This window comes from Colias croceus, chromosome Z, assembly GCF_905220415.1.
Source record: "Colias croceus chromosome Z, ilColCroc2.1".
Classification (NCBI taxonomy): domain Eukaryota; kingdom Metazoa; phylum Arthropoda; class Insecta; order Lepidoptera; family Pieridae; genus Colias; species Colias croceus.
Window position 1 is genome coordinate 2889926 of NC_059568.1, and position 14697 is coordinate 2904622.

Genomic DNA, 14697 nt, shown 5'->3' on the forward strand with positions numbered 1-14697 from the left:
TTTTGTGCATTTTTGACGAATTTATATGCCTAGCCCCACCACGCAAACCGGCAGATTAGTATACCGTTGTTATCAGAGGCACTTGGGGCATACGTAGTATGAATATCTGACGCGCTCGAGAATGCCCAAGTAACTGTTTTTTTTTACATTTTTGAAAATCCGTACACGCCAAACCCACCGCTAAAATGGTTTTTACCATAGAAGCTTTTCTTTTCGAAATTATTTTCTCTTTCGATTTTGATAAGTCTCGACGACGCCGTTGAATTACGCCATTTAGCTACCTCGCCTCCCTATCTATTACGGATTGTTGGTTTTTAAAGTTTAAGTGCAGTTTGTAACGAGACACCATAATCAAATGTGAATATTTTAAACTACGTTAGTTGTATTACCTTAGATTTGCATAAACTATAACGCAGCGGAGCAATGCTGTTCGCTGGTTCGTTCTACTTTCCCTCCCTTCGGAATTCAACCAGAATTCAAATTAGCCCTTCAAAACACGACCTGCTCATGCTTCCACTAATTAGTCTAAATTAGTCATAGTTTAATTAGAAAAGTAATTGTAACAAAAATGCAATTTTACACAATAACACATTAGTTACATGCACCGAGTTAATTGCGCAGCGATTGCAATATTATTTTTATTTTCATTGTTTATGTGTTACCATATTATTATGTTTCTGTTGCTTTGCGATTTTGTCTTGCTATTGTATTATATTACTTTAATATTTCACAGGTCCATGTTTTGAGATTTTCAAAACTTACTTTGTAATATAATGTTTAAGTTGCGATTGTTTTATTTTGTTTGTTATTTTAAGCTCTGCGAATGTAACAATTCCTTATTTTGTATACCTATCGATACTAATAATATAAAGCTGAAGAGTTTATTTGTTTTTTGAACGTGCTAATCTCAGGAACTACTGGTCCGATTTGAAACATTATTTTGGTGTTAGATAGCCAATTTATCGAGGAAGGCTATCACGCTGACCAACAGGAGCGGAGCAATGCAGGTGAAACCGCGGAATAAATTTATGAATGTTCATTTCACTAATTATAGCTGGTTTCAACTCGCTGCTATAATATTAGCTAAGTTTAAAAAAAATGAATTAATTGAATTTACTTGACTGTTTTATGATGTATTTTAAAGTAACTTTAATTATTGTTTTTTATGAATTAAGATTGAGGATAATATGAATTAATTTTTACTTATTTATCATTAATTAACTGATTATTTTAGAATTTATTGAATGTGTTGTATCGTATTTTTAAACAGTGCATGCAGTGCTCATTTTTTATTGGTTGTCCATCATGTTCTATATTTTTTGTGTATTTTTCATGTAATTTCATCGATGTACAGCTACTAATGAGCCTTAATAAATAAATAAGTAAATATTTCCTGGTATAGTATAGAGCTATTAATTAGAACTAGAGAACAGCATTAATAAACTATCTACTCAGTCCCAGAATAAAAACTAGTAGGGCGGCCGTACACGGACCGCTTCAAGCAGTTGGGACCGACCGCTTGAAGCCGCGACCGCGCGGTGAACTATAGGCATTCATTAACCGCCGTACACGTGACGGCTCGAGCCGTCGCGACCGCTTCAAGCCGTCACCTGCATGACGAAATTCCACCGTGCCGTTGACGGCTCGCGAGCGGTCGTGAGGCATACACTGACTGCTCGAGCCGTTGACTGCGCTAGAGCCGTCGACGGCTCCTTCCCCCCTGAAAATCAATGACTTGATTAGTCAAAAAAATCAACCGCCCGAGCGGTTAGTAGACCGGTCGAGCCGTCGCAAAAACGGCTCGACCGGTCAACAACCGACGGCTCGAGCAGTTGACGCCGACCGCTCGAGCCGTCCGTGTACGGCGCTCAGCCGTTAACTGCTAGAGCGGTCCGTGTACGGCCGCCCGTAGCTAGGTTAAAAGTAGCAACCGAGCGGCCGTACACGGGCAGCTTGAGCAGTTAACGGCAGAGCGACGTACACGGACGGCTCGAGCGGTCGACGTTAACTGCTCGAGCCGTCGGCTGTTGACGGCTCAAGCCGTCCGCGTCGCTACCAACCGCTCGAGCCGTTGATCCGAGTCATTGATTTTCAGGGGGGGGGGAGTGAGCCGTAGACGGTTCTAGCGCAGTCAACGGCTCGAGCAGTTGGTGTATGCCTCACCAACGCTCACGAGCCTCCGACGGCACGGTGGAATTTCGTCATGCAGTTGACGGCATGAAGCCGCGACCGCGCGGTGAAATATGGACATTTTTTCACTGCCGTACACGGACTGCTCGAGCCGTCACGACCGCTTCAAGCCGTCATTTGCGCGGTTTGTAGCAACAGCTTGAGCAGTCAACGACCGACCGCTCGACGTGTACGGCCGCTCTAAGGTAGCAAAACGCCGCGTCAGGACCTTGTCGACATACTATCGCTTGTTACGAGGACTGTCGGTCTCAAACTAGGAAGAGATTGTACAGGACAGGGACATTTGGTCATCTTTGGAGGAAGCCTTTACCCAATACGAGGTTTCTACAGACAATCCTCAATAAAATGTTTAAATAAATAAGGAAATAAATTAGGCGGTTAGGCGTTAGGCGGTCGGCGAAAATTCAGCTATTCGCGCCAGAGGTGAGGGGTGAGGGGGTCCGCGTTTAGTATGGAATCAACGTTGCAACGTGCCAATTTTGACTGGCAGCCCAGTCGATATATATTATTCTCCTAATTATAAATATGCATAAAATTTTGTTTTTAGCAAAAAAACTATGAACGCACTTATCCTGCCGTGGGATCTTATACTATTAGAAAAAGGGATTATTGATTCTATTTATAAGTTGTTAATTACGAATACTCTTCTTCATAACAAAAACAAATTAATATAATTTAAGTTTTTCTATCATCTACGGGAACCAACCAAGAACCGTCAACCATCGCTAATTTAAAATATTGTCTTTGTGTACACGAGTTGATTTCGTTCAACATCGACTCGCTGCAAATATTCTCGTGCTTTTTCATGTATAAATCACCTTAAATATACCTATTTCTTTTGCAGTTAATGAACGAGCCGGCGGACGTCACAGCAATTGAAGGTAAAATATATAATTTTTGTTTGTAATAATAGCTTTTAAACCATATATATAAATAGTATACATATTTTAAAATACAAACCTCGGACGACATCACACAAAATAATGTACTCTTTAAAAAATATAAATGTATATGATTATAAATACATGCTAGTATATTTCAAACATTATCCATTAAAAGATCTTTAATTTGAATCAACTTGAAACAAGTAATTAAACTTTCACCGTAAGAGTAGTGTATTTATGTTAAAACTATGATAATTTGCTCTAAATTGTACATGATATTATTCACATGAGAGATTTACATATAATGTGCAATTATTTGTATATAACTAGGTACTACAAGCTCCTGTTGTTCATAGCGTGATGAGCCTTATAACCTTCCTCGATAAATGGGCTATCTAAAACCGAAAATTTTTTTCAAATCGGACCAGTAGTTGCTGAGATTAGCGCGTACAAACAATCAAAGAAACAAACAAACCCTTCAGCTTTATAATATTAGTATATATTATTTGAGTACATATTCCTATCAATTGATAGGAAATGTTAAATGACTATTTTTCTCAAAACTGCAGTTGTATACTGATTAAAGCCGTACTTCATAAAATAAGTATATGTACTTTTAAATTGTTAAAAGTGTAAGTTATATTTAAGTGTTTGTATTTCTTGTTTTGTTATCTTTAAGTGCAATAAAGTATTTATAAATAAATATAAATAAATAAATAAGCCATATTGAGATACGAGATGTTATTCCTCCCGTTCAATAGATATGTTTGCAAGAGCTATTTTGTCATGCTTTAAATCACAGCTTTAAATGCATTCTGCTTACGTAATCACGCAAACAAGTTTCACACTTATGACATCATTTCCGACGCACAATCACATACCGAGGAAAGGATGGGGACATTTCGATAAAATTCTTCGACATTACAGCCTTTAATTTTAAATTACCGAGAAAGTCTCTTAGTGATCAGCGTAACGTTCCGTCAATTATCATCCACGTGAGTTAGTTGCAGATTGTTTTATATAAATCCAACTAAAAACCTATTCTATGCCTGAGTATTTAGAGTACTATTTAGCTTGCCGAATGCAAACATACACCTGTGAGACTGCGAGCTTAAAGTGTGTAGTCCGGAATCCCGATGGAATACATAGAGTTCGTGTGGATGGAATGCATTCGTGGCAAAGCGTGCTCATTAAACTCCAAGGAAACTGCCGTATGATTTACATTCTTCATATTTTCATGTAATGTTTACATCACATAACGGGTCTGTGACTCATATTCATTAGTCCGGTACACCTCTGCAGTGACTTTAAAAGTTTAAGACATTGCAAGATTTGTGTTATGTTCGCCTTCATCAGTTCTAGGCAGTTCCCATATAGAGGTACAGTTTGCATATTTATCTGTAAACCATAATCTGGCTATTGAAAATAAAAAAGCCGAAAACCCAAGATTAAGGAAGCCGAATTCTTCAAAAATGGCATAGGTTTTCTTTTAACTTTTGATATTATAATACTGTAAAATGTTCTGAAGTAAAACTATGTATGTATACCCGGCGCGGCCTAAGATGATCCCTATGACACTGACAGTTATTCTCAAAAGAAAAACTTGTAATGGCGTCACCATTAAATTAGAAACGTATTGGAGGCGTCTAAAAATGGCATTTATTAATTTTTACGTAGCTTTATGCTATTACAATGATATTCCGTTGGAATTATAACAATTCTTATCATTTACGAGAAATTATATCAATCTGACTTTACGTTTACGTCCTCCAAAACTTACATCGTTGGCATTTATCGACTAGTGCGGAAAGTATCGATAAACAAATTTCGATAAAGGAAACGAGTTCACATTTTTTCCATGCTTAAGCTATAGTTCATTCACTATTGAATGGAACAGATGATCGCAGCATAATTAATTACCGTTCGCGTTAATTTACGTACCTATGATAATATAAGTTTTTTAGAAAAATTTAATGGGGGATTCCATTCTATGATAAAATAATATACACTGTGTTTCGTTTACATTATAGACGTTAAAAATTCATTTTATAATATTTGTAAAAACATGTTTACCGACGTGGCTGAATGCAAACCACGCCTTTGCCTATAAAATAGTAAAGTATCGACACGATCCATCATACGAGCAATCACTAAGACGAACTGTCATAGGGATCATCTTAGGCCGCGCCGGGTATAGTACTAGCTTTCCGCCCGCGGCTCCGCCCGCGCAGTCAAAGAAAATATATAGCGCATAGTTCCCGTTCCCATGGGATTTCCGGGATTGCGTCATTTTCCCGGGATAAAAAGTAGCCTATGTCCTTTCTCGGATATCAAAATATCTCGATACCAAATTTTATGAAAATTGGTTAAGTAGTTTAGGCGTGATTGAGTAACAGACAGACAGACAGAGTTACTTTCGCATTTATAATATTAAGTATGGATTGTTATAAATTTATAATAAATATCATATAAATTGAAATATGTGTAACTGTGTTTAAATACTAATATACTAATAAATTACAGTAGAAATAAACAGAAACCTTTGCCTAAAAACACAAAGAACGAAATGTATTGAATGTTATCTAAGCTAGTAAGAAAGAAAGAAAGAAAGAAAGAAAAAATGTTTATTTGGCAAAATAGTGAGACACAATACAGTAAAAGCATAAAAAAGAATTACAAAAAAGAAATGAATAAACAATACAAAAACAAAAAATAAAACAATGTTAGATAAAAGTGCCCCCGTATCGCCAAAAAGGATCGAGTTCAGCATGTGCCAGGCATATGCCTGGCGCTGGTTTTCGACAAGATCCCTATAAGACCCGACTCACGGATGTGAGACGACGCAGTGATAGTATGTAATAGGTAAAATAGTGTTTTTATTATGAAATGCATATGAGTGTGTGAAAATTATATATATATATATATAAATAATTATAAAATAATACAATAAAATAGTACATACGTATAATATATATTATAATATACATCTTGATAATAACTACACGCAGGCTTAAATAAAAATAAAAAAATAAATAAAAAATAAAAAATTATCTATGCCATAAATGTCAAATATAATAATAAACCACATAATAAACAGACTAGACACTAGCTTATTCTACGCTGCTCATCGATTAAGTAGTTTCTAAGTTGTTTCTTAAACGTATTAACATTAACCAATAACCTAATCGGTGGGGGCAAGTCGTTCCATATTTTTGATGCTGCATAGCGGAAGCTGCCTCTAAAAGTAGTCGTTCTATGTTGAGGAATAATAAGTGGCTGAGCGCAACTTCTGCATGCAACATCTCGACTGCTCGTTGTCCAGTTGAGCTTTTCGTAAAGGTATATGGGCGTACGAGTCTTGATAATCCCAAACATAAGAGAAGCCAGATGCAATTGGCGCCTTGCTTTAAGCTTGAGGATTCCATGCTTAGTAGTGATGTAACTCGTATAAATGATTTTTTACGGTTGGAATGCATTGTTTTGTATTGGGTGACGTGTCTTGATAACTTTTGTGTTCAATAAACTACCTAATGGTTTTTGAGCAGATATATTTTGATTGTTAACGCCTTCTATAACATTAATTTGCTATTGATGTCGCAAAATACAATTTCTTCAATTTTATAATGACAGTTACAATATTATTAGTATTCAAGAATTAATATCTTTGTCATAAAAATACATGAAATAACTTCGTTTACGTTTCAGCACACTAGCCAAGAGTATGTATTTTGTATAATCTATACTTATATTATAAAGCTGAAGAGTTTGTTTGTTTGTTTGTTTGAACGCGCTAATCTCGGGAACTACTGGTCCGATTTGAAAAATTCTTTCGGTGTTAGATAGCCCATTTATCGAGGAAGGTTATAGGCTATATATCATCACGCTACGGCCAACAGGAGTGGAGCTACGGGGGTGAAACCGCGCGGAGCAGCTAGTATTGTAATATTAGTATAGGATCCCGATATAAAACTACCTTCACCGAGATGCTTATTTAATGAAACATATTTTATATTAAAATTAATATCTCAATAAATATATTGCAAATGGGTTGCCTAACAAATTTCAGTCCAGAATAAGATTAGTTAATTAATGAATGAAAAAAAAAATTCTTAACGTTTCATCGGTTTGATTATTATTAATCAAATTCTATACGATTATCGATAAAAATATACATTTTATGTATTTATATATACAAATTATATTATGAAGAAACACAACATCATCATACAATTATTTAAGAAAGAAACTGTTTTATACTACCGTATATACCTAAATTAAAACAAGATTTTTAGGTAGTAATTTACATGAGAATATCCGTTTAACCCTAGGATAAGTCCTTGGTGAAACATAAAAATAACTACGTTAAAAACACAACTAAATAATATGTAGTAAGTATATCAAATCTTTTTTTATTAATCTCAAATCTAATTATAATATCAAATCTTTTTTATTTTTTACTTTTCCGTTTTTGAAGTCGGTTTTTTTTTAATCGTAGTTAATTTTATTAAATACTTTTGAGTGTATTTTTCAACACGAATCAAACGAGCCCGAACTCGATAAAGTTGAGATAATTAGGGTTCCGTACCTCAAAAGGAAAAAACGGAACCCTTACAGGATCACTTTGTTGTCCGTCTGTCCGTCCGTCCGTCTGTCAAGACCCTTTTTCTCAGGAACGCGTGGAGGTATGAAGCTGAAATTTATATCAATTACCCAGGTCTATTGTCCCTTGAAGCTGTGAAAAAATCAAACTTCTAAGCCAACGCAATCAAAAGATACAGCCGTTTATGCCGCAAATTTTCGACACTTGCAAGGGAATCAAAACCTACAGGGTGCTTCCCGTGAACTCAGAATCTTGAAATTTGGTACGAAGCAACGTCTTATAGCATATATAAAGGAAAAATTACGAAAACCATAAATTTTTAGTTACATCACATAAATTTTTTTTTAATAATTTTAAACTTACTACCCATTTCCTCATAAACGCGTAGAGGTATTAAATTGAAATTCATACCAAATTATGGTATTAAATACGTAAGTAGTAAATAGGTATTAAATACGGAACCCTCGGTGCGCGAGTCCGACTCGCACTTGGCCGGTTTTTATTTATTTCTGAGTTCCTATGGCCACCCTCCTATTCCATCATCAAATCAGCTCTATGTCATGATAATTTTTTATCGCTATCTAAATTACATATACGTATACAAAATTTCAGCTCAATCGGTATTCGGGAAGTGAATCAAAGTTACTTGCTAGATTTTCAATTAAGTCATCGAGATCAAACAAAAATGCTCATAAAATAAATAATAATAATAAAAAGATCATCCCTATTTGGTTCTCACAACATTAAAAGGTTACAAACTTAATTATACTACACAAAGTACAGTTTTAAAAATTACTGGGCCTACCCGAATCAAATTTTTATGGAACCAATTCGAAACCATTCCGCACGAAACAAAAAAAAAAATCACGTAAATCTTAAAATAATAACCATCTAGTTTAATCATAGAATAATTGCTGTTAAACTCTGGAGTAAGACTTATTCTTGCTCGGTAATACCGTCCTTAGGTGCATAAATAAAACTATACTAATTAATCATTAAATCCCAAGAGTAACAATTAGCACTGAAAACACCCGGGCTCGCCCTGTCTAGGCCACGCCCACAATATTACGGGGCTATAAATTTACTTATTGACTGAAATACAAATTCTTATTAGTTCAGGATACATCGCCCATTTTTGCAAGTGACTACTATCAAGCTGATTTTCCGTTTGTAGCTTTATTTTGATGAGACACCGAATAATTTCGTGTACGAAACTCTCGATTGTGGTAGCTAACAGAGATAACAAGGATAAAATTTTTTGATTTGATGGTCTCAAATATTTATTACGCAATTTGTAGGACAATATGTCTGTTGAATTATACAGGGTTACTTGTAAAACACCGGCAACCTCGCAGGCCAAGATAGCTAACATCATAAGCAACAACATTAATTGTTCTAGGACTTTTGATAATTTGTTAGATTTTATTTTCATACAAAAATAAATATTCATTTAATTTTCCGTTTGAATATTATAAACTCTACGTCTCCCAAAAATTCTGTAAACAAGAAGCGAACGAGAGGGGGAAGGGGGTGTCGCGTCGGCCATCCGATAATGAATAGAACATAGACTTACAAATGTTAGGAGAGTACAATAAAAGTTTAAAAAATCATTTAAAAATAATTTATTGCGTTATGCCAAAAGTCGTAGAACAAATGTTGTTACTTATGATGTTAGCTATCTTGTCCTGCGAGGTTGCTGGTGTTTTACAAGTAACCCTGTATAAACATTAACTAAGTGAAAACAAAAAAATCAGCTTGTTAGTAATCATTTATGATGACCTCGTTATCGATACACTTTAGAAAGGGGGACTCTTTAAACAAACCATAGATTTTGTAGGACAAATATTTTTTCGAATAATTTAGGTAATTATCTTGAGATTGAACAAAAAAAAAATTCATTCAGTTAGTAATAAATATTTGAGAACCATCAAATCAAAAATTTTTATCCTTGTTATCTCTGTTAGCTACCCCTACCACAATCGAGACTTTCGTACACGAAATTATTGGGCGTCTCATCAAAATAAAGCTACAAACGGAAATTTAGCTTGATAGTAGTCACTTGCAAAAATGGGCGATGTACCCTGAACTATATACTACACATTCGTCCTTGGCATAGAAATGCTTAATTGTAGTGTTTTATCGTGTTACCTGTGAATAAAAATATGTTGTTTTGTGAGATTGTAGAATGGTGAAAAACTTTATTTATGATATACTTACTACCTTTCGTGTACGGCTTCGCCCGCTTGGTTTTTGTAGAAAACTTAACAAATTATATACTGAAACCTTCCTATCTCCCATTCCACTTTATCTAATAAATAATTTTAAAGATCTAAGCATACAGACACACAAACTGTGGAAAGCGGCTTTGTGTATATTATTACGAATAGAGTTCACTTTCATTGCAATTAGATACATACTAGCTTTCCACCCGCGACTTCGCCCGCGCAGTCAAAGAAAAATACGCATAGTTCCCGTTTCCGTGGGATTTCCGGGATAAAACCTATCTTATGTCCCGGGGTAAAAAGTGGCCTATGTCCTTTCTCGGGTATCAAAATATCTCTATACCAAATTTCATGCAAATTGGTTCAGTAGTTAAGGCGTGATTGAGTAACAGACAGACAGACAGAGTTACTTTCACATTCATTATAATATTAGTATGGATTTTGTACGCTGTTTTCAAGTTGAAAAGTTTCTGGAACGAGTATATGATCTCTGTATTCGACCGGGAGAGTTCTGAGACATTTTTATTGACATTCGAATTGAAACTCAATTGAAATATTTATTGGTATTGACTTTTTTGCCGGAGGGAAGTTTTGAATTACGGTATTAGAGCGTACATTTTATGAAATTGTTATAGCTTATGCACCGGTTGCAATAATTTTGCTACTTATTCAAATGAATCTGGTAATGACAAGATCTCTGATAAGAGTGAACTAGCTCGTGTATTATCACATACCTTCACGTGAATACAACTCATAATTACTCGGACTCAGCTGGAGCAATTACGTACCTAGTTACAATGCAGGGGGTAATGGTCGTGCTTTTCGAACGTACTTGCAGATTAACTGCTTTCAGATCGTGTCTGAATGCATAGATTTATATAACACTTTTCTCTGTATTAATGATAATTTAGATTATTAAAATTTATTCTAATTCCCTTAAGTGTTGGCGTAGGTATATCATATTTTTTTGGGATAGGAATATCAATTGAGATACACATTTAATATATTAATTAATGTCCTAATACAGATACTTTTATTTGTTGTATTTATAACAGGTTTTTCGAATAGTTCATTAAAAAATAAACAAAAAACTTATCGAGACTCGTAGATATAAATGTGATAATCGCGTTTTTTTGCCAAGTAATAACGTTAGTTAACTCGGAAACTCCAGTCGCGCCGGCCGCGTATCGAATGTCGGCGTGTACCGTTGGGATTAATGAAATCTTAACAAATAGGTTAGCTTGCATCGCTCACTGGTCCAATACAGTGTCATTAGTTGCAAAAAATTGTACGATACGAAACTGTTGAGTTGTTGTTCTTAAAGATATCGGTTTGTCCAGTCTTGCAAATGATATTCCTTTTTCATAGTGTTAAGCCATATTTATAAAAAAAGTGTTTGTAAAAATTATATTTTGACAACGATAATTTTTTGTGTACCTACTTTTATACTTTATATAAAACACATTTTAGGTGCAAATTTAAAGCGAAATTTTTGTTTATTTACCGATTAGGACACACACATAGGAGTAGTTCACGTGTCGGCGCGGCCTTCACGCTCTGTAAGCGGACAGACTGAGTAACTTTCACATACATGATATATACTATGAGCACAACATTGTTTCCTTGTGTTAGTGTGATGGCTTACGGGTCATGGTGACACCAGGACTGCCTATGAAAAGTTACTCCTCAAATATTGACCAATGAATAAATTGATTCAATACCATTGTAATAATTTGTAATATGTTTATTACTTAGCATAGATTAAATAAACAGTGCGATTTATAATGACTATGTGTTGACGAGGACAAACACGTAAGTTTAAATTTTCATCCAACTGAAAATAAAGAAGAAAATGGATAGAAAAATGGTATCCAAATAATTTTTCAAAATTAAATACGTTGGCGCCTTTCTCTAACAAAAAAAAATATATAATATTGATAAAAATAATGGAGATTAAGGATCGATACTGAATAATACAAATAAATTGTCTAGCCTTGTGCATGTTTTATGGGCTTTATTCACAAACGCTATTAAGTATTAACGGATACAAGAATACGTACAGTTTAACGGATTTATTAAACGTTAGTTTCGAACACTTTACAGTGAACATATAAATAGGTGGAGAGCGGAAGTAGTTCACAATTAACATCTGGGGGCACGGTAGTGCCCCCGCCAAGACGAGCCAAGCGAAAACGAAGCGCACGGGCACTACCTACCTTTTCTCGAAGCGCTTCGACGTTTTTTTTAACCCTCATAACTTGGGTTTAGATTATGCTAGATCAACAAAATTTTCGGGATATATTGTCAATAGCGGACTTATTGAACATATTAAGTTTTAATTACATTAGCTTTTACACTTCAGATTTTATTTATATCTAAAAAACGCTAATTTCGTCACTGACTCACTGATGATCATCAAAATTCTTAAGGTATTTCCTAATGTCCTAGAAAGCTGAAATTTTGTATGTAAGCTAGTATTAGCACACAAACAACAAAAAAATTATAAAACTTGTAACTTTCATCCCCCAACCCCTTTAACTAGGGGATGGGAGTTTGTATGAGACCTGTAATTTTAAATTAAATTTTGATGACGCTAGAGGTCTAATCTAATAATCTAAAACTTGGTTCCCTTAGATATATATATGTATAGGTACTCCTTGTTAAAAAAAAAATTTAAAATTTAATCGACATATATTGAGACATATACTTCAGATCAAATCATATAAATATGAATGAATAGAAGTGTTGCGAACGTCTCCTTACGTCCACATAGTAGCTAAAAATAAAAAAAAATTGTCCTTGTCAAGAGATTGGGCTATAAAAAAAGGCGTCTCTGATGTGCAAGAAATACACCCCAAAAAAAGAAGAAAATACTTAATAAAAAAAAAAATTTGTTACAAACAACTTACAAAAAGAAATGAAATCCCACCAAAAACATTTTCATGTATAAAAATAACTGCGTTAAAAACAACCGACTTCAAAAACGGAAAAGTAAGAAATAAAAAAGATTTGATATTATTAATTACTACATATTATTTTTATGTGCTATTTACTAAAAAGGTTTGATGTCGGTGCATGGGCTTAATACTAAGTGCTTAGTGTTTGGCACCGACTTCAAACCTATTTAATAAATAGCACATAAAAATAATATGTAGTAATTAATAATATCAAATCTTTTTTATTTCTTACTTTTCCGTTTTTGAAGTCGGTTGTTTTTAACGCAGTTATTTTTATTTAATACTTTTTAGTGTATTTTTCAACACGAATCAAACGAGCCCAAACTCGATAAAGTTGAGTCAATATATTACTGAGTTCCTATGGCCACCTTCCGATTCCATCATCAGATCAGCTCCATGTCATGATAATGTTTCATCGCTATCCAATTTACATTCGTATACAAAATTTCAGCTCAATCGGTTACCGGGAAGTGAATCAAAGTTACTTGCTACATTGAAATTAAGTCATCGAGTACAGACAAAAATGCTCATAAAATAAAAACTACTAGGCCTAGCCGAATAAAATTTTTATGGGACCAATTCGACACCATTCCGCATCGAACAAAAAAAGAATCACGTAAATCGGTTCAGAAACCTCGGAGTAATCGGTGTACAAAAAAAAAAAAAAAAAAAAAAAAAAAAAATATACCGGCCGAATTGATAACCTCCTCCTTTTTTTTGAAGTCGGTTAAAAATGTTGCCAAGACGATCCCATATGACTCGCACTGTCAAAAAGTTATCAGATCTCATGTAGAGCCAAGCTTCTAACACTACACGCCCTAACTCTACAAGGCCTAACTTCACAAACTCTACACCTTAGTTAAAATATGTGGCTTGGCCGTTCGTTACTACAAGAACTATTGTATAACACAAAAGTAATGAACAGTGAATTAATTTTTCACCTTACGCCGATGTGAATGTAGCGAAATGGCCAAGCCACATATTTTGACTAAGGTGTAGAGTTTCGAAATCAAAGGCGTTTCCTTACTGTAGGAAATAATATTGTTATACTGTGAAAAGACTTCTTTGAAAAGCACTTTTAAATCGTTATTACATATTTTTAACATTTACCACCGATTCGGAAAGCAGTATATCTACGGAGAAGAACCGGTAAGAAACTCCATAGTTGCTCTTTTAAATCATGTCAGTGTTACAATTTAATTTTACAAAACAACCGACTTCAAACTTGCACTTGCAAAAATGCCCATAAAATAAAAACTACTAGGCCTATCCGAATAAAATTTTTATGGGACCAATTCGACACCATCCCGCATCGAACAAAAAAAAATCACGTAAATCGGTTCAGAAACCTCGGAGAAATCGGTGTACATACATAAAAAAAAAAAAATACATACCGGCCGAATTGATAACCTCCTCCTTTTTTTGAAGTCGGTTAAAAATATGTGTAATATTATCATAATATGGAAAACTGTCCACTCTATGGGTTTTTATCTTCCATGTATTCCTTAATGCTGTAATAGGCTCTCTGAACTTATACGTTTTATGCATAATTTTTAAATTGAGCACTACTAAACTCTTTAATACTATGAAGAATTCTGTTGAAAAAAAATATACCTTGGCCCATAAATGAATTTTTAACTTTAGCTAACCGGTAAAATGGCATTTAAATTTTATTTCTGTTCCTTGTAGTTGTGCCATAACAGTGTCTATCTCCTATATCTTGTGTGTAAGTCGACGTTTTTGTGTACATATAAAATATTATTAAATACTTACTGTGATGGTATACATAAGGATACCAGCATTCTTAAAGAGATCTCTTAGTGAGTCTCGAGCACGTAAATTAT

At 34.5% G+C, this 14697-nt stretch overlaps 1 protein-coding gene across 8 annotated transcripts in view; it reads left to right on the plus strand.

Moving 5' to 3' along the window:
- The window catches only part of LOC123705270 (ecotropic viral integration site 5 ortholog-like), an 85714-nt gene that overhangs the window by 26254 nt on the left and 44763 nt on the right, over positions 1 to 14697 (plus strand). For 5 of the 8 annotated variants that reach the window (XM_045653981.1, XM_045653985.1, XM_045653982.1 and 2 more), the window contains one exon: positions 3035 to 3071. Coding sequence is in view for 5 of the 8 variants with exons in the window: in XM_045653985.1 (XP_045509941.1) it covers positions 3038 to 3071 (34 nt within the window). In the remaining 3 variants the exon portion in view is untranslated. Of the gene's footprint in view, positions 1 to 3034; positions 3072 to 11072; positions 11132 to 11500; positions 11709 to 13981; positions 14003 to 14697 lie in introns of those variants that run through there. The other 3 variants (XM_045653978.1, XM_045653979.1, XM_045653983.1) reach the window with 3 other exon arrangements.